This window comes from Ciconia boyciana, chromosome 4, assembly GCF_034638445.1.
Source record: "Ciconia boyciana chromosome 4, ASM3463844v1, whole genome shotgun sequence".
In the NCBI taxonomy this organism is placed as follows: Eukaryota; Metazoa; Chordata; class Aves; order Ciconiiformes; family Ciconiidae; genus Ciconia; species Ciconia boyciana.
In genome coordinates this window covers 11,471,096-11,497,131 of record NC_132937.1, presented here as the reverse complement: position 1 = coordinate 11,497,131, position 26,036 = coordinate 11,471,096, and the positions used below count along the sequence as shown (strand labels likewise).

Here is a 26,036-nt window from a genome sequence, read left to right as displayed (position 1 = left end):
TTTGCCAGAAGGTATATATATTGAGAAGCTAACTTTGTACCTCTTTGGGCTTTAGGTGTGGGATGTGTTTTTTAAAGAAACGATCAGAAGGAAGCTTCCCTACTCCTCTGCCTTCTTCCATCCCTCTGAACTTGGCTGTAGAGGCACAGGTGACTGCTCTCATTTCTAGGCTCTTTAAGCTTTTCGAGACTTAAGTGTTTTTTGTACTTTGCCCGTTTTCCTACCCTGCTACCCTACAACACCAAAAATAAAAGTAGCATTTCAAAACTTCAGACTTTCTGTCAACACCTAGGAGTGCCCTGAAGCTCACCCTTGGCAGAATCTCTGTTGTAATTTGCTGATGTTAGTTATTGAGGGGCTTTAAAAATAGATGCTCTGCAGGAAACTTCATATGATAAATTTAAATTGTGAGCACGTATGTTTACAATTAATGGTACATGGAAGAAAAGTCTATATGTTTCAGACTTGAAGTGGGAGTTTGGTAATGTGGTAATAGAGTTTGCCAAAGAAAACTGTGTATGAAAATGGAACTGCTGGAACACAACCTAAGAATGAAAAATATAAAGCTTCTGGGGATCCCAGAAATCTCTCTGAAGGGCAGCTGGGTGGATATTTTTGCTGAGTTTGAAGGCTAAAATCAGGAGTCTGTAGCTTGCCAGCTCCTGTGTTGCATGATGCAATTGCTTCTTTCCTATTAAGAAAACAGCCGTTCAGCAGGCTTGCCTTTTATTAATGTCCTATACCTCGAGGTGTGTATGATTGAAACAAGACTCTCTATGCTATGGGGCAAAGCTGGAAACTTTATATGAAAACTGCATTGTATTGGGTTTTTTTGTTTTGTTTTGTTTTGTTTTGTTTTGTTTTGTTTTGTTTTGTTTTTAAAGCTGTTCCATAATATATGCTAACACAGAAGCAGCATGTAGGGTTTTTGCTAGAGGGTTTTGTGTGTATTGGGGGAGGGCAGATGCCATCTCATGTTTAAATAGAAGATAGGAGAATACAGGCTGTGTGCATTGCTTCACTTTGCAGTGGCTGGTGCTAAGGGGGAGAGAGGGGAAAAATCTCCCACAGCTCCTAGTAAATCCATACCTGTCTATGTCAACTTTCTTAAAATCTTAAACTGTCTGAACTCCAGAAGATGTTAGTAGCAACTCATTGACTGAATGTCTTTTAAAACTCACAATACTTCATTTGCTGAATTTGTAATGTGCCAACTCTGGCTTGAAAACAAAATGTATTTCCTGTAACTGTTTTTCCCTATGCTAATTTTTGCACTCTTGTGGCTACATGCATGTGTGTGACAGGAGCATGACATGGACTGCATTTAGTGAAAAGCCACATTTATTACATTTACTCTTAGGAGGAGATGAAATGGGTGCAGTGTGGAGCTATGGCCTTTATTTGTTTTTTTTTTAAAAAAATTAAAGACCTAGTAAATATTGATAGTGGTACCTGTAGATGTCTGATTTTCCTTTAAGGCAGTCTGATTTGCCAAACATCTGGATAGTCTTGTCATGGTATCCATTGGTACTCTGTCTGTCTCTGAAGTTGTAATATAGAAATGGCCGTAGTAACTGAAATGCATCTTCATGAGGATTTATCTGGTGATGTCTGGGAGTAGTCTGTTTGTCTTTTTCAATTTTGATTTGGTTTTCGCCTTGCAGCTGATTCCGCTGTGCCCTTTCTGTGTAGGATTGCCAATGTAAGGAACTCATGTTCCCAGATCTTTACGCTGGCTTAGGGGAAAAAAATGCCTCAAGAAATCAGTTCCCTGACACACTTCGAAGCAGGACAATGCAGCTAGAGGGAATGAGGGCAGCAGTGGCATGGGGATAATTTAGGCTGGTCCTTCTGCTGCAGTCTGCCACTGCTGTTTTCATGCTCAGGTAATAAGGGTGAGAAGGAACTCCGTTAATGAAGAGGCAAGACTTCTTTTATTCCCAAGTCAAGGACTGGTAACATGCCTTGAGATGGTTGGTACAGATGGGCTTGTCAATATTGAGCTTTAGCCATATTTCCTCCATAATTAAATGACTGGCTGTTTCTAAGATATATATCTTCTCAAATGAGTGACTGTCTCTTGATAATGCAGTCAGGGAAAGATAAAGATTCAGTGGCTATCATAGGGAAATATTCATGGTTTAATCTTTGGTTTTAGGTTTAAGGTGAGAGTCTACGTCAGCTTAAACTGCTCTGAGTTGATGCTGTTGTGGTCCTGTTCCTTCCTTTGCACTGACAGGATGCATACACCTGTGACTGTGTGATGAAACAGTGGAAAGCAGCATTGATTTTCAACTGGTTTTGTTCCCTGTATCAGCTCACCAACCATGCAGGTACCTACCTACATATGCTGGTGCGAGGAAGAAGCAGAACCGGGCAGGCACTGGTCATAGAGGCATAATCCTTGCTGGAACAGAGAGTTACTACTTTGCTGAGAGCCCTGTCTGGGTTGGCAGAGGAAGACAGAAAACACCTCCAGTTTCAGGACCATTCTGGGCCTTTCCCAGTCTTTAAATCTGAAGGTGATTATTTTTCTATGAATTAGATTCAGGAGGTGTCAAAAATTTTGTTTTGTGTAAAAGGCTTACTTTCATCCTTGTTTTTATGCTGATAAAATCCCAAACCATTCACAGAAAAGTAAACCGTATTCTTCTCTAATTACTGGTCATCGTGCTACATGTGAGAGGAGACCACACTGGACTTCCTCCTGAGTGATTGCAGGCACTTCCTTCATGCACAGAATATGCTGCTCTAGTGGTACTCATGGCCCTTTCTCCTCCAGGTCAGGTCTCTGGCATGCTCTAGCACTTCTGCCACTCAGTTGCCACTGTGGTGGAAAACAATCAAAAGCCAGATATATAATATATTTATTTTTGCTGTTGTTATTGAAGTGGGAATTGAAGCTTTGAGTGATAATATTGTCTATGAAAATCACTATAGACGCTGTAAGCTAGGTGCTGCCTCTAAAATGTGTAAAAACTCAAATCAGTGCAGAAAATCAGCCAGATTATCGTTGGGTCTCTTCCTGACTGAGATAGCTGGCAAATCACTTGCCTGTCTGATCTGGTAGCAGCAAACCTTGAATATCTTCCATTTCTATATTTGTTTAGTCAGCATTACAAAGTCTCCAAACAGCTCTGTATCTTTATTTTATCAGTCTTGTTTGTTTGTGTGAGGGTATTGGTCAGTCAGGAAACTGTAAATCATCAAACTGTTGGAAGACAAGTCAGACTTTTTGAAAGTCGACAAAGAGTTGACATACATTAGAAAATGAAGAAGAATGATCTGCTTTGCGGAGGGATGTTTTTACTCAAAATAAACCTTGACAATGAGTGTATGTGAGTTCATAGTGTATTTCAAACATTCTTGCACTTAAAATATTTTCAGAGCACTCAGATTATAATGGCAGAGAACAATAGTATTGTATGCTTGCATATATGTTTGACTTTGTTCCATGTTTGTCATAATATTGTATTTGCTATTTTCTATTCACTTAGCATCCATCTTTATTTGCTTTGGATTTTGGTAAATACAGTGTCAGACTACTTTCAGGCCCTGGAGAAATTCTGTGTTACAGAGAATGCTAATTCTGCCCTGAAAAAAACTCTGGAGTGTGACCTTGCTAAACAGAGATGGAGCCCCCTGACAGGGTGTAATTTTTCTGCTCTTTTTATTTTTTCTTTTCACAAATGAAAATTTCCTAGTTAGAAGGTGACTATCTTAAATTAAGACTTCATATTTATTTTTTCTTATTTTATCATGTTCCACTATACTTTTGTGGTATTTTCCCTAGATATATGGACCACCCAGTTGTTTTAAGCCAGCTGTCAAAATAACATTCAGTAAGAGGATTGTGCTCAGTTTTGCAGGATGTGGCTATGTAAATGGTTAAGTAGAGAACCTGGATTCGGCAGACCCATGTCCTATTACTAACACCACCTCAGCAAGCTCAATTAGCTCCATTTTTACAATTCTAACCTCTAAAGGTGGATTAGACTGTCTGGCATTTAAAAAAAGTTAGACTGTCTGGCATTTAAATAATTTCTGGAAACACTCATTCTCAGCCTCTTAGCAAAGACCAGCTTTATCTGAACTCTTGTGCTCTGTCTGTCAGACACTGATTGAAGAAGTCTCTATTCCCTTGCTAGCTTGACTTTATAACCAAAATGTAGAAAAGGTCCTTTGCCCTGAACAAGGGATGGGCTTGTTTAGGACAAGTTGTAAGTGCTTCACCAGCTGACATCTCCTATCTGTAAGAAATCTGCTCTTTAAAATAGTTCAGGGATGTCATATACAGCTGTCCACTCTGTTCAGTCACCAAGCATTCATAAAAGGCATCTCTCAGTGCATCTGAAAATGTTATTTGAGTAACATTTCTGGTCAGTAAAAATTATATCTGACAGGACTTTGAGGTGATAATCTTGCAACTGTTCTCCAGTTAACCCCGTATCTGATGAAATTTTTCTGTGTGTTCCCTCTTACTCTCAAGGCTGTTTACTCCAACTGGGCTTTGCGTTCTTCCTGAAGAATGTAATTTTTTCTTTAATCTTGTTAAGGACTGAGTAGTTACGAGACCTGTACATTTCCAGTAGGAAAAAGCAGTGTCAACCAACTGATTTTTATCAGCTGCTGCAGAGGTGGGTCTCGAATACTGACTTGTTTCATTTCTGGATACAGTGAGAAAACCACTGGGAAGGGTAGCTGCTCCTCTGCTTTGCTGAAAGGTCTGGAGACAATAATAAAAGACCATCCCGCCCCTCAGGAAGAGTAATGTTTTACAGCAATAAAAGAAATCTATCTCAAATCAATTCAGGCTGGGGTATCAAGATGCAGCTATAAGTGGCAGCAACAGGCTTACCTTTTTTGAAGGGAAAATGAACTATGTTGGAATGGGATTTTAGTATGAGTGAGAATCTAACCCTCAGTGTGGCCCTTGCTCCAAATCAAGCCTTACATGTTTGTTTTTGTTTGCCTAAATCATTGCACAACTAGGAAGTGGGAGGAAAAGTTGTTTGTTTTCATATAAAGGGAGGTTTATTTATGAAAGATGCAAGTAAAATGCACCACTGCTCAAGGCTTCCAGATGGTGAGAACCCCAGTGTTTGGAAACCTGCTGCTTTTGCCTCAAATATTTTGGGAAAGTTTATGTAGCTTGTAAAGAATTATTCTGTGCTGAAATGAATGTCTACAGGCTGCTTTGTTTCAAGAGACTCCCTTGCTACGCAGGAGCCCTCAGTATCTACTACTAAAGGTATTTTTGTTTAAAAAAAAAGGAAAAAAGTAGGGACTATTAAATTTAAAATCAGTTAGAATTACTCCTCAAGGGTTAGTTTTTGCCCAGTGTTAATGAGACAGCAGCCTGTATAAAAAAAGTATGACTACAAAAGCTTTTTGATGTGCCTTCTCACTTTGAGAGCTATTATCTTCTTGGGAGGCAGTGGAGGGATGCCAAAAGATCTAAGGATAGGGAGGGGAGAACTTGCCAGTACTTGGTTTGTGAATGAAAGAGAAAGGAGGTCTTAAAAGAAAAGTGACATATAAATGCTGTCTTCCAGTTTTCACCTGGCAGCCACGAAAGGGCATGCAGAGTGCCTCAGAATCATGGTGACGCATGGTGCAGATGTGAGAGCCCAAGATGGTGCAGGTATGCCTCTGTGAACCTACAAATGTAACATAATACTCTCAATTTGCCTATATAGTTCTTGATGCGCAGCGTGCAACTACAGATTTGACAACACTGCTTTTCCCTCCCACACCTCCCTGCCCCCCCCCAGTGTAGGAAAAGCAGTTGTAACATTTGCAGGTGTAGGCATACTTGCTTTTCTGCACATAGAATACAGATTCTAAAGCTCTTGAAAACTTTTGCCCTAATACTATAAATGTCAGCATTTATAGTGGACTCGAGTTGCAAAATAGTTGCTTGATTATTATTTATTTATTTTTTAAATCCCGCTCCCCCAACTCTTTTTGTTAACTTCATTTGAGGCTTTGCATAGGTTAAATCAAGATCTTCGGTGTTGCTTTTATGTGTATCCAAGATATTAACCCCTTTAACTGTACAGGAGTTGCAGTAAGACATTTCCTCAGGATTATGACATAGTGAAAAGAGCTGATACAGGCCAAAACAGAGCTGAGAGCTATTAAGTATGCTGTTTCAGCCCTCGAAAGTCCTATGCCTCAATTACTACACTACTAGGAGAATGATGGGAGCTGAATTTGAACCTGGCAAACTCTTCTTAATAGATTTCAGTTGACATATCTCTGGAATCTGTGCCCAGCATTTTCTCTGGCTAGCAGTCACCTAAATGAGCTGTCAGCGTTCTGTCTCTTCAGTAATGATCTGTAAATGGTGGGCTCACAGGGTCTGTTTTGGCCACCAATTGCATCCTGAGGCAATTTCTGTCATACATGGAAATGATTTTCCTCTATAAGGAAGTGTCTGTGATACTGGAAGAAGCATTCAGATTATACATAATGATAAGAGAATATATGTACCTGATAGACTATTATTCAGAATTCATACTTCATCTTGCCTCAGGATTTATTAGTTGTTTGGATAATAAGAGGTTGTCTGCTCTCACCTGAGAGTGTCGACTCAGTATTCCTTAGAAAAAGCCTTGTCTGTAATAGTCACATTATTTACAGTGAGATTCTACTGTCACAAGTGGCTCTACTGTCTGTATTGAGTACTAAATCTTGGCTCCTTCTTTCTTCCTTACATGGATAATTTATTCTTTTGCTGTCTTGGCCTCTTTAATTTTTCAGATGCTCTGTAAGATGAAACTAGAGGAGAGACTGCAATCTTTTATCATAAATCCATAGTCAGTAAATCACTGTATTGCATAACTAAATATGAGCTCACAGATGCTAAGTAAATTAACAGAAAAGGGAGTCTGTGAGATGCAAACCTAAGTAGGCATGTGTTCTGAGTCATCTTCTACATGCACTCTGTGGATGATACAAATTTTTTTGTAGTGGTAGCTAGTGAATTTGGCTGGTTTTGCTCTTAGCGCTGGGTTACTTTTTCATTGCCAAATGGCAAAAATTATGAAGACACTTGACAGACATCTCTCTGCAAGGGAGGCTGAATAATAGAGGAAAATTGTTTTTTAAGAAACAAAACAGAACTGTGCAATCAGACTTACTTCTGCCAAGGTATATAGTCTGACACAATGTTTGTGTCATTCCTATATATGAAGCTAGACATTAAGATTATTCTGTTATCTGCCTGAATTCTTCCATGAAAAAGGCAAGATTTTGAATTATCCATTTTGTTCCTATCACAACACATGAAAAGTAAGGATAGAGAAAATAAAATAAAAACCTGCATCAAGCAGAATATATTTACGACAGACTGTTGTTCAGGCAGGTAACAGGCTGTGACCCTGTGGGAAGCCCACGCTGGAGCAGGCTCCTGGCAGGACCTGTGGACCCGTGGAGAGAGAGGAGCCCATGCTGGAGCAGGTTTGCTGGCAGGACTTATGACCCTGTGGGGGACCCACACAGGAACAGCCCGTTCCTGAAGGACTGCACCCCGTGGAAAGGACCCATGCTGGAGCAGTTTGTGGAGGACTGTCTCCCGTGGGAGGGACCCCAGGCTGGAGCAGGGGAAGAGTGTGAGCATTCTCCATGGGCTGCCGTTCTGTCAAGAAAATCTGCTCCAGCGTGGGTGTGGTGGGTTGACCTTGGCTGGACTCCAGGTACCCACCAAACCGCTCTATCACTCCCCCTCCTCAGCTGGACAGGGGAGAGAAAATATAACGAAAGGCTTGTGGGTCGAGATAAGGACAGGGAGATCACTCAGCAATTACCATCACAGGCAAAACAGACTCGACTTGGGGAAAAATTAATTTATTGCCAATCAAAATCAGAGCAGGATAATGAGAAATAAAACCAAATCCTAAAACACCTTCCCCCCACTCCTCCCTTCTTCCCAGGCTCAACTTCACTCCCAATTTTCTCTATCTCCTCCCCCCGAGTGGCGCAAGGGGATGGGGAATAGGTGTTGCGGTCAGTTCATCACATGTTTCTGCTGCTCCTTCCTCCTCAGGGGGAGGACTCCTCACACTCTTCCCCTGCTCCAGCGTGGGGTCCTTCCAACAGGAGACTTCTCCAACATGAGTCCTTCCCATGGGCTACAGTTCTTCACAAACTGCTCCAGCATGGGTCCTTTCCATGGGGTGCAGTCCTTCAGGAATGGACTGCTCCAGTGTGGGTCCCCCATGGGGTCACAAGTCCTGCCAGCAAACCTGCTCCAGCATGGGCTCCCCTCTCTCCATGGGTCCACGGGTCCTGCCAGGAGCCTGCTCCAGCATGGGCTTTCCATGGGGTCACAGCTTCCTTTGGGCATCCACCTGCTCTGGTGTGGGATCTTCCACAGGCTGCAGGTGGATATCTGCTCCACCATTAACCTCCATGGGCTGCAGGGGGACAACCTGCTTCACCATGGTCTTCACCACGGGCTGCAGGGGAATCTCTGCTCTGGTGCCTGGAGCAGCTCCTCCCGCTCCTTCTTCACTGACCTTGGTGTCTGCAGAGTTGTTTCTCTCACATATTCTCACTCTTCTCTTCGTCTGAAGTTGCCATTGTGCAGGGGGTTTTTTCCCCCTTCTTAAATATGTTATTACAGAGGTGCTACCACCTGTCTTGGAGCTGGCTGGCATTGGCTCTGTCAGACATAGGGGAAGCTTCTGGCATCTTCTCACAGAAGCCACCCCTGCAACCCCCTGCTACCAAAATTTTGCCATGCAAACCTAATACACCTGTGCTTTGGAGAGACTGAATACTTAATTTGTTTTGCTTTTATTCATTTAGGTCACAGTGCTTTACATCTTGCAGCAAAGAACAGCCACCCTGACTGCATTAAGAGTTTACTTCAGGTAAAGTAAAAATTAAATTAATTTTGATTTTTGAAGTTTTCCTTTTGTTCCTCTAGATTGGTTCCACTAGATATTGACGCATTTCCTGCTAATAATCTGCATCACACTTCTATACTGTTGTCCTGTCTCCCTGCAATCAAGAGAGGTGCTTGAGTTTAAAGACCTTTTAGGCACTGTGAATGGATGATAGAAAACAGTGTGGTATCTTCCCTGATTGGTCCACAAATACAGTTTTCCCTGTGCAGCTGATCTCACATAGCAGGGTTGGGTTTCAAGCAGGTTGCAGCTTCTGTCTAACTTCCTGTCTTTTGTCTGTGTGGTTGAATGGCTTGGAAGTAGATGGGTTAAGACGTATAGGGGAAAAGGATTTTTCACTTGTGGTAGGATTTTGATATTGTTCTACTGGAATGCTTTCTGTCTGTGCAACTTAAAGAATCCGTTGTTGACCATAGAAATGTCTGTCAAGTTTAGAGTCAAATGGAGACAAAAGTAGTATAGATGCTAAAATATGAAAATACTCAAATCCTCAGTGAAATCATAGAATCATAGAATCATTAAGGTTGGAAAAGACCTCTAAGATCATCTAGTCCAACCGTCAACCCAACACCTCCATGCCTACTAAACCATATCCCTAAGCGCCACGTCTACACGTCTTCTGAACTCCTCCAGGGATGGTGACTCAACCACCTCTCTGGGCAGCCTGTTCCAATGCTTGACCACCCTTTCAGTAAAGAAATTTTACCTAATATCCAATCTAAACCTCCCCTGGCGCAACTTGAGGCCATTTCCTCTCGTCCTATCGCTAGTTACTTGGGAGAAGAGACCGACCCCCACCTCGCTACAACCTCCTTTCAGGTAGTTGGAGAGAGCAATAAGGTCTCCCCTCAGCCTCCTTTTCTCCAGACTAAACAACCCCAGTTCCCTCAGCCAGTCCTCATAAGACTTATGCTCCAGACCCTTCACCAGGTTCGTTGCCCTTCTCTGGACACGCGCCAGCACCTCAATGTCTTTCTTGTAGTGAGGGGCCCAAAACTGAACACAGTATTTGAGGTGCGGCCTCACCAGCGCCGAGTACAGGGGCACAATCACTTCCCTAGTCCTGCTGGCCACGCTATTCCTGATACAAGCCAGGATGCTGTTGGCTTTCTTGGCCACCTGGGCACACTGCTGGCTCATGTTCAGCCGGCTGTCAACCAGCACCCCCAGGTCCTTTTCTGCCAGGCAGCTTTCCAGCCACTCTTCCCCAAGCCTGTAGCTTTGCATGGGGTTGCTGTGGCCCAAGTGCAGGACCCGGAACTTGGCCTTGTTAAACCTCATACAGTTGGCCTTGGCCCATTGATCCAGCCTGTCCAGATCCCTCTGTAGAGCCTTCCTACCCTCAAGCAGATCAACACTCCCGCACAACTTGGTGTCGTCTGCAAACTTACTGAGGGTGCACTCGATCCCCTCATCCAGATCATTGATAAAGATATTAAACAGAACTGGCCCCAAGACTGGCCCCAGCACAGAGCCCTGGGGAACACCGCTTGTGACCAGCCACCAACTGGATTTAACTCCGTTCACCACAACTCTCTGGGCCCAGCCATCCAGCCAGTTTTTTTACCCAGCGAAGAGTACACCTGCCTAAGCCATGAGCCGCCAGCTTCTCCAGGAGAATGCTGTGGGAGACAGTGTCAAAGGCTTTACTAAAGTCCAGGTAGATAACATCTACAGCCTTTCCCTCATCCACTAGGCGGGTCACCTGGTCATAGAAGGAGATCAGGTTGGTCAAGCAGGACGTGCCTTTCATGAACCCATGCTGGCTGGGCTTGATCCCCTGGTTGGCCTGCACATGCCTGTTGAGCACACTCAAGATGAACTGCTCCATAATTTTCCCCAGTACTGAGGTCAGGCTGACAGGCCTGTAGTTCCCCGGATCCTCCTTCCGGCCCTTCTTGTAGATGGGCATCACATTGGCAAGCCTCCAGTCATCTGGAACCTCCCCTGTTAACCAGGACTGCTGATAAATGAGGGAGAGTGGCTTGGCAAGCTCCTCCACCAGCTCCCTCAGTACTCTTGGGTGGATCCCATCTGGCCCCATAGACTTGTGAGTGTCCAGGTGGCATAGCAGGTTGTTAACTGCTTCCTCCTGGATTATGGGGGGTTTATTCTGCTCTCTGTCCCTGTCTTCCAGCTCAGGGGGCTGAATTCCCTGGGGATAACTGGTCTGACTATTAAAGACTGAGGCAAAGAAGGAATTAAGTACCTCAGCCTTTTCCTCATCCTTGGTGGCAATGTTCCCCCCCGCATCCAATAAAGGAGGGAGATTCTCCTTGGCTCTCTTTTTGTTGCTAATAAAGTGAAGATGAAGAGAAGATTCTCGTGGTGTTGAGGCTGAAGATGTGTGTTAGTAAGCAAGGAGAGACATTGTCCATCTCTGCTCCATTTCAGAAAGCCAGGTGAATTTCGGTGCAGGCGATCAGAGGAAACGGACAGACTTTTAGCAGCTTGGAGTTATCAGTAAGACTGTGGCTCAGACTACAGATGAAATAATGAAATAAATATAATGAAAAAAAATGAAAACACCTAAAATCTGTAGCAAAACAAGTCTTGATAAAGATTTATAGTTTATTATTATTATTATTTATTACTTCAAAGTCTAGATTGATCAGTAGTAGGTAATGGCTTATAATACTACAAAATATAACTGGATTGTTGATGGTTTAGTTTTTACAAATGAAAATGAAGCATTATTGCCTTCGACAGAAATAACTCAAGACTAATTGCCTTAGAACGTGGTTGCTTTAGCTCTTACTGTAATGTAAAATATGAAGATTGTGTGAAGCAGGGGAGAGAGTTTCGTTCCTTTTTTATTTCCTGATTTAAATTGTTCCAAAACTATAACATTTTTTAGGGATATTTCCCTTACTATGAGCATTTCCTATGGCTTCAGGATAAGATGGTACCAAGAAAGGAGAGACCAGATTGGTGGAGAGGAAAGCTCTGCCTTTCTTCAGTATTCTTTTTTTATTATATGGACTGAGCTTTCTGGAGTAGCTCATAAAACTTTTCTCAAAGATGTTCAGCATTCTGTCCTTAGCATCAAACATGTTTTATTTTCTTGGTGTTTCTCTAATTGCTTTTTTTTCTTCTCCTGTTTGAACTGTGCAGAGCAAATCTCCAGCAGACAGCACTGACAATTCTGGGAAAACAGCTTTACATTATGCAGGTAACTTCTTTGATGAAAGCTTGTACTGTCTATTTTGTTGTGCATGATATTCATAGCTCTTCAGCCTGGTGGAGCTTTTTAGGTTCCAACTGCATAAATCTAGTGACTCCACCTGATGGTTTACAAATTTCAGGTATTTTTTTAGATAAATACTTTTGTCCTGGTTTCGGCTGGGATAGAGTTAATTTTCTTCCTAGTAGCTGGTATAGCGCTATGTTTTGGATTTAGTATGAGAGTAATGTTGATAGCACACTGATGTTTTAGTTGTTGCTAAGTAATGTTTATACTAGTCAAGGACTTTTCAGCTTCTCATGCCCTGCCAGCGAGAAGCTGGGAGGAGGAACAGCCAGGACAGCTGACCCAAATTGGCCAAAGAGCTATTCCATACCATATGACATCATGCTCAGTATATAAACTTGGCCAGGGGGCAGCGATCGCTGCTCGGGGACGTGCTGGGCATCGGTCAGCGGGTGGTGAGCAAATGCATTGTGCATCACTTATTTTGTATATTCTATTATTATTATTGTTGTTGTTGTTGTTATCATTATTATTATTATTTTCTCTTCCTTTGCTGTCCTATTAAACTGTCTTTATCTCAACCCATGGGTTTGCTGGGGATTTTTTGGGGTTTTTTTTGGGTTTTTTTTGGTTTTTTTTTACTGATTCTCTCCCCCATCCCACCGGGAGGGGAGGGAGGGTGAGCGAGCAGCTGTGTGGTGCTTAGTTGCCAACTGGGGTTAAACCACGACAGTCCTTTTTGGCACCCAACGTGGGGCACGAAGGGTTGAGATAACAACAGATCTGACCAGAGCTTGTTAAAACAAATTATTTATAAGCATTCATTACATTAGTTTAGTAGTCACTGGTCACAATGTTGATTTATTTGCTCTAAAATGGTGTCGTGCTTGCTCTCAAACTTGTGTTATGTAACACCTTACTTGCCGTATATACAGTTTATCAGTATTTATGTGCTGTTTATCACCTCTGGGAGGTGGATTAAGGGTATCGCTTTGCTGTACTGTGTAACACTGGCTTATGGTATGATAAAATTATTGGTTGTGAGATCAATCTGGAATTTGTACTCACCATTGCCGTCACCTCTGTATGTCGGGAACCATCTATGGGAAATTATTAATAATTACACTTTTTACTTTTTCTCCTCGGAGAGCTAACCTATGGGGGAGACACCTTCCTCCATCTTCCCCTCCCTCTCCAGGCTCTTGAGAATTTAGAAAATCCTTGTGATGTTCAAACCAGCATGGTCCTATTGCTATGTCTCCAGAATGTGTGTCAAGGCTTGCTTAGGTTTAAACAAGTATTTAAGAATACTGTGGCTACTCCAACCCCAGCGACAGGCACCACAGCTGAACCAGACAACCAACCTATGCCGGTATCAGTCACCCCCATAAACAAGAAGAAGTCTTGAAAGGGAAAGTCAGCTCGTTTAGTAAGGGATGAAGAAGCTTCTCCTAAGAGGGAGCAGGAGGAAGAAGCATACTGCCCCAGCAGCGAGGAGGCAGACTACTCTAAAGCAGGGCCATCACGAGAACAGGAGAAGGAAGAGGAAGAATTCTGCGCTTCCTCCCAAGGAAGAACTCAGCGGGAGGGTTCTTCTTCTTCCTCGGAGGGAGAGAAAGAACTCATAAATGAGGCGGTAACCACCTGATCCCTATCCCTGAGTGAGCTGCGAGATATGTGAAAAGATTTCAGCCGTCGTCTAGGTGAGCACATTGTCACCTTGCTGCTCCGATGCTGGGATAGGAGGGCCAGTAGCCTGGAATTAGAGAGTAAGGAAGCCAAATAGCTGGGATCCCTTTCTAGGGAAGGGGGCATTGACAAAGTGATTGGAAAAGGGGCATCAGCCCTCAGCCTCTGGAGGCGACTCCTGTCAGCTATGAACGAAAGATATCCCTTCCAGGAAGATGTTGTATATCGCCCAGGCAAATGGACCACCATGGAGAAAGGTATCCAGTACCTGAGGGAATTAGCCGTGCTGGAGGTGATTTATGGTGACCTGGACGATGAGCGGTTACCCAAAGATCCAGATGAGGTCCAGTGCACACGACCCATGTGGCGGAAGTTGGTACGGAATGCACCATCGTTCTGTGACAACTCATTGGCAGCAATGACCTGGAAAGACGGAGATGGTCCAACAGTGGATGAATTGGCTGGCCAACTCTGGGAATACGAAGAAAGTCTCTCTTCCTCCCTACGGGACTGCATCTCAGCTGTGGAGAAACTGACAGACATGCTAGCCGAGAAACTGTCCCAGGAGTTCCAGCAAGAGGATATGTCCTACTCCCCACCTGTACGAACCCGTGTCTCAGCTATTAGGAGTCAGCGTTCCTCTGCTCAAGAGAAGAGGATACAGTGGGTATACACCACGGGGCACCCTATGGTTTTACCTGTGTGACCACAGAGAGGACATGAGGAAGTGGGATGGTAAACCTACCTCGACCCTAGAGGCACGGGTACGTGAGTTGCAAGGAAACACAATCACACAAGGGGGTTCTGCCAGGAAAATTGCTGCTCTGGTTTCCAGCAGACAGTTCCCCAGACAGAGTAAAAGGGCTGATCTTACTCCTGATTTTAATGAAGAAACTCCTGACTCGTATGTACAAGAAGTGTGTAATGAATACTATGACCAGGAAAAGAGGGGCCCTGCCTCCAGCCAGGTGGAGGAAAGGGACAACTGGGTTTACTGGACTGTGTGGATTCTATGGCCTGGCACATCAGACCCACAGGAGTATAAGGCTCTGGTAGACACCAGTGCACAGTGTACCCTAATGCCATCAAGCTATATAGGGGCAGAATCCATCTGTATTTCTGGAATGACAGGGGGATCCCAACAGCTAACTGTATTGGAGGCCGAAGTGAGCCTAACTGGGAATGAGTGGCAAAAGCACCCCCCATTGTGACTGGCCCAGAGGCTCCATGCATCCTTGGCATAGACTACCTCAGGAGAGGGTATTTCAAGGACCCTAGAGGGTACTGGTGGGCTTTTGGTATAGCTGCCTTGGAGACGGAGGAAATAGAACATCTGTCTACCTTGCCTGGTCTCTCAGAGGACCCTTCTGTTGTGGGGTTGCTGAGGTTTGAAGAACAACAGGTGCCAATTGCTACTACAACGGTGCACCGGAGGCAATATCTTACCAACCGAGACTCCCTGATTCCCATCCATAAACTGATTCGTCGACTGGAGATCCAAGGAGTGATCAGTAAGACTCGTTCACCTTTTAACAGTCCTATATGGCCAGTGCAAAAGTCTAATGGAGAGTGGAGACTGACAGTAGACTATCATGGCCTGAATGAAGTCATGCCACTGCTGAGTGCTGCCATGCCAGACATGCTGGAACTGCAATACGAACTGGAGTCAAAAGCAGCCAAATGGTATGCTACAATTGATATTGCTAATGCGTTTTTCTCAGTCCCTTTGGCAGCAGAGTGCAGGCCACAGTTTGCTTTCACTTGGAGGGGCATTCAGTACACTTGGAATTGACTGCCCCAGGGGTGGAAACACAGCCCTACCATTTGCCATGGACTGATCCAGATGGCACTGGAACAGGGCGAAGCTCCAGAACATCTGCAATACATTGATGACATCATCGTGTGGGGCAATACAGCAGAAGAAGTTTTTGAGAAAGGGAAGAAAATAGTCCAAATCTCCCTGAAAGCTGGTTTTGCCATAAAACAAAGGAAGGTCAAGGGACCTGCACAGGAGATCCAGTTTTTAGGAATAAAATGGCAAGATGGATGTCGTCAGATCCCAATGGATGTGATTAACAAAATACCAGCCATGTCTCCACCAACTAGCAAAAAGGAAACACAAGCTTTCTTAGGCCTTGTGGGGTTTTGGAGAATGCATATTCCAAATTACAGGCTGATCGTAAGCCCTCTCTATCAAGTGACCCGGAAGAAGAACAATTTCCAATGGGGCCCTGAGCAATGACAAGCCTTTGAACAAATTAAACGGGAGATAGCTCATGCAGTAGCCCTTGGGCCAGTCCGGGCAGGGCAAGATGTAAAAACTGTGCTCTACACCACAGCTGGGGAGAATGGCCCTACCTGGAGCCTCTGGCAGAAAGCACCAGGGGAGACTCGAGGTCGACCCCTAGGGTTTTGGAGTCGGGGATACAGAGGATCCGAGGCCCGCTATACTCCAACTGAAAAAGAGATATTAGCAGCATATGAAGGGGTTCGAGCTGCTTCAGAAGTGGTTGGTACTGAAGCACAACTCCTCTTGGCACCTCGACTGCCGGTGCTGGGCTGGATGTTCAAAGGGAGGGTCCCCTCTACACATCATGGAACTGATGCTACGTGGAGTCAGTGGGTTGCACTGATCACACAACGGGCTTGGATAGGAAACCCCAATCGCCCAGGGATCTTGGAAGTAATTATGGACTGTCCAGAAGGCAAAGATTTTGGTATATCGCCAGAGGAGGAGGTGACGTGTGCTGAGGAGGCCCCACTATACAAAAAACTGCCAGAAAATGAGAAGCAATATGCCCTGTTCACTGATGGGTCCTGTCATATTCTATGAAAGCCTTGGAGATGGAAAGCTGCTGTATGGAGTCCTATATGACAAGTGGTAGAAACTGCTGAACAAGAAGGGGAATCGAATCAGTTTGCAGAAGTGAAGGCCATCCAGTTGGCTTTAGACATTGCTGAACAAGAAAAGTGGCCAGTGCTCTATCTCTATACTGACTCATGGATGGTGGCAAATGCCCTGTGGGGGTGGTTGCAGCAATGGAAGCAGAACAATTGGCAGCGCAGAGGCAAACCCATCTGGGCTGCCGCATTGTGGCAAAACATTGCTGCCCGGGTAGAGAATGTGGTTGTAAAAGTACATCATGTAGATGCTCACGTACCCAAGAGTCAGGCCACTGAGGAACATCAAAACAACCAGCAGGTGGATCAGGCTGCTAAGATTGAAGTGGCTCAGGTGGATCTGGACTGGCAACATAAGGGTGAATTATTCATAGCTTGGTGGGCCCATGATCCCTCAGGCCATCAAGGAAGAGATGCAACATATAGATGGGCTCGTGATCGAGGGGTGGACTTGACCGTGGACACTATTGCACAGGTTATCCATGAATGTGAAACATGTGCTGCAATTAAACAAGCCAAGCAGTTTAAAGCCTCTGTGGTATGGAGGATGGTGGCTGAAATAGAAATATGGGGAGGCCTGGCAGATCGATTATATCACACTCCCACAAACCCGCCAAGGCAAGCGCTATGTGCTTACAATGGTGGAAGCAACCACCGGATGGCTGGAAACATATCCTGTACCCCATGCCACCTCCCAGAACAGGTTTCGGCTGGGATAGAGTTAATTTTCTTCCTAGTAGCTGGTATAGTGCTGTGTTTTGGATTTTAGTATGAGAATAATGTTGATGACACACTGATATTTTAGTTGTTGCTAAGTAATGTTTATACCAGTCAAGGACTTTTCAGCTTCTCATGCGCTGCCATCGAGAAGCTGGGAGGGTGCACAGCCAGGACAGCTGACCCAAACTGGCCAAAGGGCTATTCCATACCATATGACATCATGCTCAGTATATAAACTGGGGGGAGTTGACCAGGGCGTAGTGACCGCTGCTCGGCGACTGGCTGGGCATCGGTCAGCAGGTGGTAAGCAATTGCATTGTGCATCACTTTTTTTCTGTATTCTTTTATCGTTTTTTTTTTTTTTCTCTTCCTTTGCTGTCCTGTTAAACTGTCTTTATCTGAACCTATGGGTGGGTCTTTTTTTTTCCCCCGGTTCTCTCCTCCATCGCACTGGGTAGAGGGGAGTGAGCAAGTGGCTGTGTGGTGCTTAGTTACTGACTGGGATTAAACCACGATAACTGTGAATACTGAATGTCAGTGAATTACAGTTAACAAGTTCAGACTTGCAAGTGCAGAGCCATTTGAATACTTAAGATTAGGATGATTCTGATTTCAGTCCTTAAACATTATATTTTCTCATGCTAATTTGGACCATGAATATTGGCTATATTTCTGCATACATATTGCTGTTCATGTTTTAGTCTTTCTCTCCTTCCTTATTAAAATGGAGAAACACAGTTTAATTTGTTTTTCTTGGACCCTGCTGTAATGCTGCAGTATTGCAAGTGGAAGTGCAGGATGCAAATTTCTAAAATGGGGTTTAATGGATTTTCTTGCTTGTGTTGGTTTTTTTTTGTTTTTCTTTTTTTTTTAGCTGCATGTGGTTCTCTTCAGGCAGTTCGACTTCTGTGTGAACACAAATGTCTAATTAATGTCACAGATTTGGTACGTACCTTTTCTCCCATTGTGTACTTCAAAGCTTTTACCACCCTCCACTGCAGTCAATCTCGTGTGCAGCAGTTCAAAGCAGTACTATGCTTATATTTCTTCTTGGGTTTCTCTGGCAGAGGAAGTTCCTTTTGCAGCTTGCCATAGCAGAGTTGGGGAAGTACTTCACAATCATCTAATACATTAGTGGCAGGATTTGCTGCTCATTAAATTGAGGCATTGGTACAAGTAGCTGGAATCAATTCTTATGTATTCAAAACATGATTAAAAGTCTTCCTGTTGACTCCAGTAGGCTTTGGAAAAGGCCCATTATGTGGCCAAATGCTGTGAAATGCTCACAAAGCTGGTCAAGCACTGGAACTGGTACCCAGAGAGGTCATGGTGTTTCTGGCTTTGGAGATGCTTAAAACTTGCCTGATAAGTCTTTGAGCTATGTACTGTAACTTGAGGTTTGCCTAGCTTTGGATTGAGGGCAGAGGGGGAAAAACCCCAGATGACCTCTAAAGGTGTCTTCCAACTAAGTTATTCTGTGATTATGTGAAATGTTGTATTTTTGCCTTGTAGTTAGTTAAAATTATCATTTTTGTTGTGGAGCTACATAATGGTATTGTGTAGTTCAAAAATCGTCATATTATAGCATTAAGCAAACAGCAAAGGGAATACACACAGCAAAAAGCATGCTAATGCTTTGCATCCCCTGTGGTCAAAGAAGTAATTAAAGTAAACCCAGCTACATTTATGGTACACGAGAAAAATGTAATGATAGCACCTTGTTTGTGCTGTGTAGAAGGAAAGTTTGTAGCTGACCTAATAAATCTCAGAGTGATATTTTTAAGTGGATGGATTATTGTTCATAGTTGTTTTGGTTTTTTTTTTAATGCATTCATAGGATGGGAACATACCTCTGCTGCTTGCAATACAAAATGGTCATATGGAAGTCTGCAAATACCTTCTGGATCATGGAGCAGACATCAACACCAAGGATAAAAATGGAAGGTACAGCAGGTTAATTCTTCCCCAAAGCTGACTATCAAATGAAGCTCTCTTCCCAAATCCTTCCCAAAATAGTTGTTGCTATGTGAAATAATGCCTCCTTTACTTGACAGCGTATCCTGATTGTTGAGAAGGCTTACAGAATTCTGCCTAAAGTGAAAGGTGAAACAGAAACTATGCAACTATAAAACTAGATGTTCCTGTAAGATTTTTTTTTTTCCCTTGGGCTACCAGAGCAGTAAATCCCATTTTTAAATAATTCCTACAAGGATCTGATTGATAGCACTTACCCACACATCACTTTGTACGTGTCCCAGTTTTAAATGTTGCTCTGTTCTTGGCATGAGTTAGTTTCTCCAACTTAAATCATAAAACTGTTACTTGGGAGCGACATCCGTGGAGGGTTCTTTTTTCTACCATAATGCAGACACAGCAGCAAGAGAAAAATATGGTAAAGCTGTATAGTGGAGATGCTGTCATGTTAGGAGGTGCCATTTAGAGACTTGTTGCATTAATAGATATCTAGTGTGTCAGAAAACTGTTTTTAAAAAGCAACATCCTTATCGTGAAAAATTCACTTGTTTTGATGATACTGATGAAGTTCAAGAGTCTGAAAATTATGGACTGTTTTATAAACAGTTGGTTAAACTGTGAAGGTAAAGCAGGATGCTGAGAAAACTGGGCACTTACACCTGATATCAGTCTTGATTATTGTATGTGAATCAATGCCCATAGTGTTGTTTGGCAGTAACTGGGAGGATAAGTGTCCTGGTTTTGGCTGGGATAGAGTTAATTTTCTTCCTAGTAGCTGGTATAGTGCTGTGCTTTGGATTTTAGTATGAGAATAATATTGATAGCACACTGATGTTTTGGCTGTTGCTAAGTGGTGTTTACACTGGTCAAGGACTTTTCAGCTTCCCCTGCTCTGCCAGGTGCACAAGAAACTGGGAGGGGGCACAGCCAGGATAGTTGATCCAAACGGGCCAAAGGGCTATTCCTTACCATATGACGTCATGCTCAGTATATAAACTGGGGGGAGTTGGCTGGGGGGTAGCGATCGCTGCTCGGGGACTGGCTGGGTGTTGGTCGGCAGGTGGTGAGTGGTTGTATCACTGTTTTTTTTTTCCCCTGGGTTTTTGTTCCTCTCTCCCTCTCTTGTTGTTTTCCTTCTCATTACAATTTATTATTATTATTATTATTTTGTTCCGATTATTAAACTGTTCTTATCTCAACCCACGAGTTTCCTTACTTTTGCTCTTCCTATTCTCTCCCCCATCCCTCCAGGGTACTTAATTGCCTACCGTGGTACTTAATTGCCTACTGGGGCTAAACCACAACAATAAGACTGGGCCCTAACTTGTTTTTAATCACTCTGAAGTTTATTAGTGCAGTCTCTGTTTTAAGTTGTCTAAAGAAAACCCCTTTGTCGTCTTGGTTGGTTTAAATGGCCTCATTGGTGCTTTGAACCTGAGGTGCTCCCCTCTGGGACCTCTGCCTTCCCCTCACTCACTCTACTGTTTAATCAACGGACAGTGTTAAGAGTTTCTAGTTTAATTGGATGAAGGTGTTTCTGTCATAGATAGTACAGGCTTGTATTTTTGTATTTTCTTTTTTAAGAAAGTACTTTGTGTAGAACCAAGGAAAATTATATAACATGGAATATACCATTTTACTTCTTGCTTTCCTTCTGGTAAGGAGAGTGACTACTCTTGCATCTCCTGTTCACAAATGTAGTTAAGTTTTTACTGAAAAAGGAGAAGCCTTATTGGGAGAGGAAGGGGAGAACCTTTGAAAATGGCATGTTGCATTGGGTTTGCGTGGCAAGGTTTTGGTAGCGAGGGGGCTACAGGGGTGACTTCTGTGAGAAGATGCCAGAAGCTTCCCCTATGTGTGATAGAGCCAATGCTAGCTGGCTCCAAGACGGACCCGCCGCTGGCCAAGTCTGAGCCAGTCAGTGACAGTCATAGCGCCTCTGTAAATAAAATATTTAAGAAGGTGAAAAACTGCTGCGCAACAGCAGTCAGAGGAGAGAGGAGTGAGAATATGTGAGAGAAACAACCCTGCAGACACCAAGGTCAGTGAAGAAGGAGCGGGAGGAGCTGCTCCAGGCGCCGGAGCAGAGATTCCCCTGCAGCCCATGGTGAAGACCAGGGTGAAGCAGGTTGTCCCCCTGCAGCCCATGGAGGTTAATGGTGGAGCAGATATCCACCTGCAGCCCATGGAGGACCTCACACTGGAGCAGGTAGATGTGCCCAAAGGAAGCTGTGACCCCGTGGAGAGCCCACACTGGAGCAGGCTCCTGGCAGGACTTGTGACCCCATGGGGGACCCACGCTGGAGCAGTCCATTCCTGAAGGACTGCACCCCATGGAAAGGACCCATGCTGGAGCTGTTCGTGAAGAACTGCAGCCTGTGGGAGGGACCCCACGCTGGAGCAGGGGAAGAGCGTGAGTAGGAAGGAGCGGCAGAGACAATGTGTGATGAACTGACCGCAACCCCCATTCCCTGTCCCCCTGTGCCGCTCAGGGGGAGGAGGTAGAGAATTTGGGAGTGAAGTTGTGCCCAGGAAGAAGGGAGGGGTGGGGGGAAGGTGTTTTAAGATTTGTTCTTATTTCTCATTACCCTGCTCTGATTTTGATTGGCAATAAATTAAATTAATTTCCCCAAGTCTGTTTTGCCCGTGATGGTAATTGGTGAGTGATCTCTTCCTGTCCTTATCTCGACCCATGAGCCTTTCATTATATTTTCTCTCTCTTGTCCATTTGAGGAGGGGGAGTGATAGAGTGGCTTGGTGGGCAAGCCAGTGTTACAATATTATTTACTAATATCTAGTAAATATTGTCACTGTAGTAACTTTTCAGTTTCGTGTCTGCACTGAGGAATGTGTTTGCCAGTGAACTTGGCCAACCTATTAGGTATGTTTTCACACTGAGAAGGGAGAATTATGTATTAAAATTACATGAATTAAAAGCATGCTTGAAAGGTGGGGTTTTCTGTGTGTTTGTTATTGAACTTTTTTTTTTTTTCTTAACTGAGTGGCTCAGGATTTGAGGTCAAACCAGCCTCTCAGTTTCACTGAAAAGCTTTGAGATTTATTTGGCTTTTTGGTTGAAATCTGTCTATTTTGTCTTAAAAGCAACATGTGAAGGACAGCAGCAATGAAATCATAGAATCATAGAATGGTTTGGGTTGGATGGGACCTTAAAGATCATCTAGTTCCAACTCCCCTGCCTTGGGCAGGGATACCTTCCACTAGATCAGGTTGCTCAAAGCCTCATCCAACCTGGCCTTGAACACTTCCAGGGATGAGGCATCCACAACTTCTCTGGGCAACCTGTTCCAGTGTCTCACCACCCTCACAGTAAAGAATTTCTTCCTAATATGTAATCTAAATCTACCCTCTTTCAGTTTAAAACCGTTACCCCTCGTCCTATCACTATACTCCCTGAGAAAGAGTCCCTCCCCATCTTTCCTGTAGGACCCCTTTAAGTACTAGAAGGCTGCTATGAGGTGTCCCCAGAGCCTTCTCAAGGCTAAACAACCCCAACTCTCTCAGCCTGTCCTCATAGGGGAGGTGCTCCAGCCCCCTGATCATCTTTGTGGCCCTCCTTTGGACCCGCTCAAGCAGGTCCAGGTCTTTCTTATGCTGGGGGCCCCAGAGCTGAACACAGTACTCCAGGTGGGGTCTCACAAGAGCAGAGCAGAGGGTGGGAGAATCACCTTCCTCGACCTGCTGGCCACACTTCTTTTGATGCAGCCCAGGATGCGATTGGCTTTATGGGCTGCTAGTGCACATTGCCGGCTTGTATTCATTTTTTCATCTACCAATACCCCCAAGTCCTTCTCCGCAGGGCTGCTCTCAGTCCGCTCATCGCCTAGCCTGTATCCATATTTGGGATTGCCCTGACCCAGGTGCAGGACCTTGCACTTGGCCTTGTTGAACTTCATGAGGTTTGCATGGGCCCACTTCTCGAGTTTGTCCAGGTCCCTCTGGATGGCATCCCTTCCTTCCAGCAAATCAACCACACCACTCAGCTTGGTGTCATCCACAAACTTGCTCAGGGTGCACTCAATCCCACTGTCCATGTCCCCGACAAAGATGTTAAATAATACCGGTCCCAATACAGACCCTTGAGGGACATCACTCATCACTGGTCTCCACCTGGACATCGAGCCATTGACCGCAACTCTTTGAGTGTGACCATCCAGCCTATTCCTTATCCACCGAGTGGTCCACCCGTCAAATCCATGTCTCTCCATTTTAGAGACAAGGATGTTGTGCAGGACAGTATCAAATGCTTTGCACAAGTCCAGGTAGATGATGTCAGTTGCTCTTCCCTTATCCACCAATGCTGTAACCCTGTCATAGAAGGCCACTAAATTTGTCAGGCACGATTTGCCCTTAGTGAAGCCATGTTGACTGTCACCAATCACCTCTCTGTTCTCCATGTGCCTTAGTATAGTTTCCAGGAGGACCTGCTCCATGATCTTGCTGGGCACAGAGGTGAGACTGACTGGCCTGTAGTTCCCCGTGTCTTCCTTTTTTCCTTTTTTAAAAATGGGGGCTATGTTTCCCCTTTTCCAGTCACTGGGAACTTCACCAGTCTGCCACGATTTCTCAAATATGATGGATAGTGGCTTAGCAACTTCATCTGCCAGTTTCCTCAGGACCCACGGATGCATCTCATCAGGTCCCATGGACTTGTGCGCCTTCAGGTTCCTTAGATGATCTCAAACCTGATCTTCTACAGTGGGCAGTATTTCATTCTCCCAGTCCTTGCCTTTGGATTCTGTGACTTGGACGGTGTGGCTTGAGCACTTGCTGGTGAAGACTGAGACAAAAAAGTTGAGTACCTCAGCCTTCTCCATGTCGGTTGTAGCCAGGTCTCCTGTTTTGCTCATCAGGGGGGTACAGTTTCTTTCTTCTTCCTTTGTTGCCCTCTGTACCTGAAGAAACCTTTCTTATTATTTTTTATGTCCCTAGCCAAGTTCAGCTCCAGCTGTGCCTTGGCTTTCCTGATCCCCTCCCTGCACTCTCAGGCCATATCCCTGTAATCTCCCCAGGATGTATATCCCTGCCTCCACTGCCTATGCATTTTGGTTTTGTGGTTTAGTTTGGCTAAGAGGTCTTGACTTAGCCAAGCTGGCCTCCTGCCTACCCTGCCTGATTTCTTGCATGTCAGGATTGAGAGCTCTTGCGCCCTAAGAAAATTGTCTTTAAATATCTCCCAGCTCTCATTTGCTCCTTTGCCTCTGAGGGCAGTTTCCCAAGGGATCCTACACACTAGCGCCCTAAACAGCCAAAAGTTTGCCTTTCTGAGGTTTAGGGTCCTGACTCTACTTTTTACCCATCTTGTACCCCTCAAGATTGAGAATTCCACCAGGGCATGATCGCTGCAGCCCGGGCTACCTCCGTTCTTGACCTCTCCGATAAATTCTTCCGCATTAGTGAGCAACAGGTCCAGCAGTACCTCTCCTCTGGTTGGGTTCTCCATCACCCGTACTAGGAAGTTGTCCTCAACACACTCCAGTAGTTTCCAGGACTGCTTGCAGTTTGCTGTGCCGCTTTTCCAGCAGATGCCCAGGTGGTTGAAGTCCCCTATCAGGATCAGGGCCTGCGAGCATAATGCTTCCTGCAGTTGAAGAAAGAACTCTTCATCAACCTCTTCTTCTTGATCGGGTGGCCTGTAGTAGACACCAACCACAAAGTTTCCTTTGTTGTACCACCACTTGCAGAGCTGTAATTGGAGTGTGGCAGTGAGATTTGATAGTCTTGTTGCCTCGCTGTAAAATAACTCCCAAAACACACAGAGTATGTTTAGAGAGGAGACATTGTTTTATTCTGCGCAGGGTGCAAGGTGGAATATTTCCACAAATCGAGCACTCCTATTGCAATTCTTTTTCAGTATTTATACATAAAAGTTAACACACCACACCTATCTAATACATAATCATTAGACTAACTAATCATCCTCTTCTTCCATTGGTCTGTATTTTCTCTGCTTCGATTTAAAGTCACAGTATGATTTTAATTCACTGCGCATGCTCACAAGGGGGGGGGGGGGGGGCAGTCCTTTCATCCCCCAATTGGGTCGGTGGTCGCGATCTCCCCCTGCCGCCTTTACCTTTCCCCTAGTTACTGTTATTCCTGTTGTTTTCATGGTTGTTGTGGTGTCCCTTTATCTTTATGGCTCTCCCGGTAAAAGGATGTTCCCGTTATTGGTCTTTGAAGGGTTACAGCTTCGCATTCTTTTAGGACAAACATATGCTCGTTAGTAAAATATGCAGTGCCCGTACCCTCTTATCTAACTTAGGCATTATCTATTACCTTGAAGATTCTACAATTCTCACAGTCTCGTATGCTAGTCTCTATTTCTAACTGTCTATGATTCTCACACTCTAGTATGCTAATTTCTGTGATCCTTTCTTAACTACTAATAACTCTTATACGATTTCTATTACTATTTCTATTTTATTCTAAAATATTCCAAAATACATACTCATATACTAAAATATTCTAAAATGCATACTCGTTATACACAATTCAAGGTGACAATTCCCCCCTTTGGAAGTTTCAAATATTTCATTTGAGACTTCCAACATCTCTGGTTAGCATTACATTTCCGACAAACACTGACATCCAATTCGCAATGCTTTTTCTACCCTGGTTATGTTTTTCAA

At 44.2% G+C, this 26,036-nt stretch overlaps 1 protein-coding gene and 1 long non-coding RNA gene across 11 annotated transcripts in view; both read left to right on the top strand.

Moving 5' to 3' along the window:
• The window catches only part of RAI14 (retinoic acid induced 14), a 90,654-nt gene that overhangs the window by 37,753 nt on the left and 26,865 nt on the right, over window positions 1–26,036 (top strand). For 9 of the 10 annotated variants that reach the window (XR_012042322.1, XM_072860482.1, XM_072860478.1 and 6 more), the window contains exons 4-8: window positions 5,556–5,644; window positions 8,815–8,879; window positions 12,030–12,087; window positions 18,290–18,360; window positions 19,253–19,359. Coding sequence is in view for 9 of the 10 variants with exons in the window: in XM_072860482.1 (XP_072716583.1) it covers window positions 5,556–5,644; window positions 8,815–8,879; window positions 12,030–12,087; window positions 18,290–18,360; window positions 19,253–19,359 (390 nt within the window). In the remaining variant the exon portion in view is untranslated. The remainder of the gene's footprint in view (window positions 1–5,555; window positions 5,645–8,814; window positions 8,880–12,029; window positions 12,088–18,289; window positions 18,361–19,252; window positions 19,360–26,036) is intronic. The other variant, XM_072860487.1, reaches the window with a different exon arrangement.
• LOC140651243 (uncharacterized) lies at window positions 68–5,542 on the top strand. The gene is made up of 3 exons (XR_012042323.1): window positions 68–149; window positions 2,318–2,522; window positions 4,490–5,542. It is a non-coding gene; the product is annotated as an uncharacterized lncRNA (long non-coding RNA).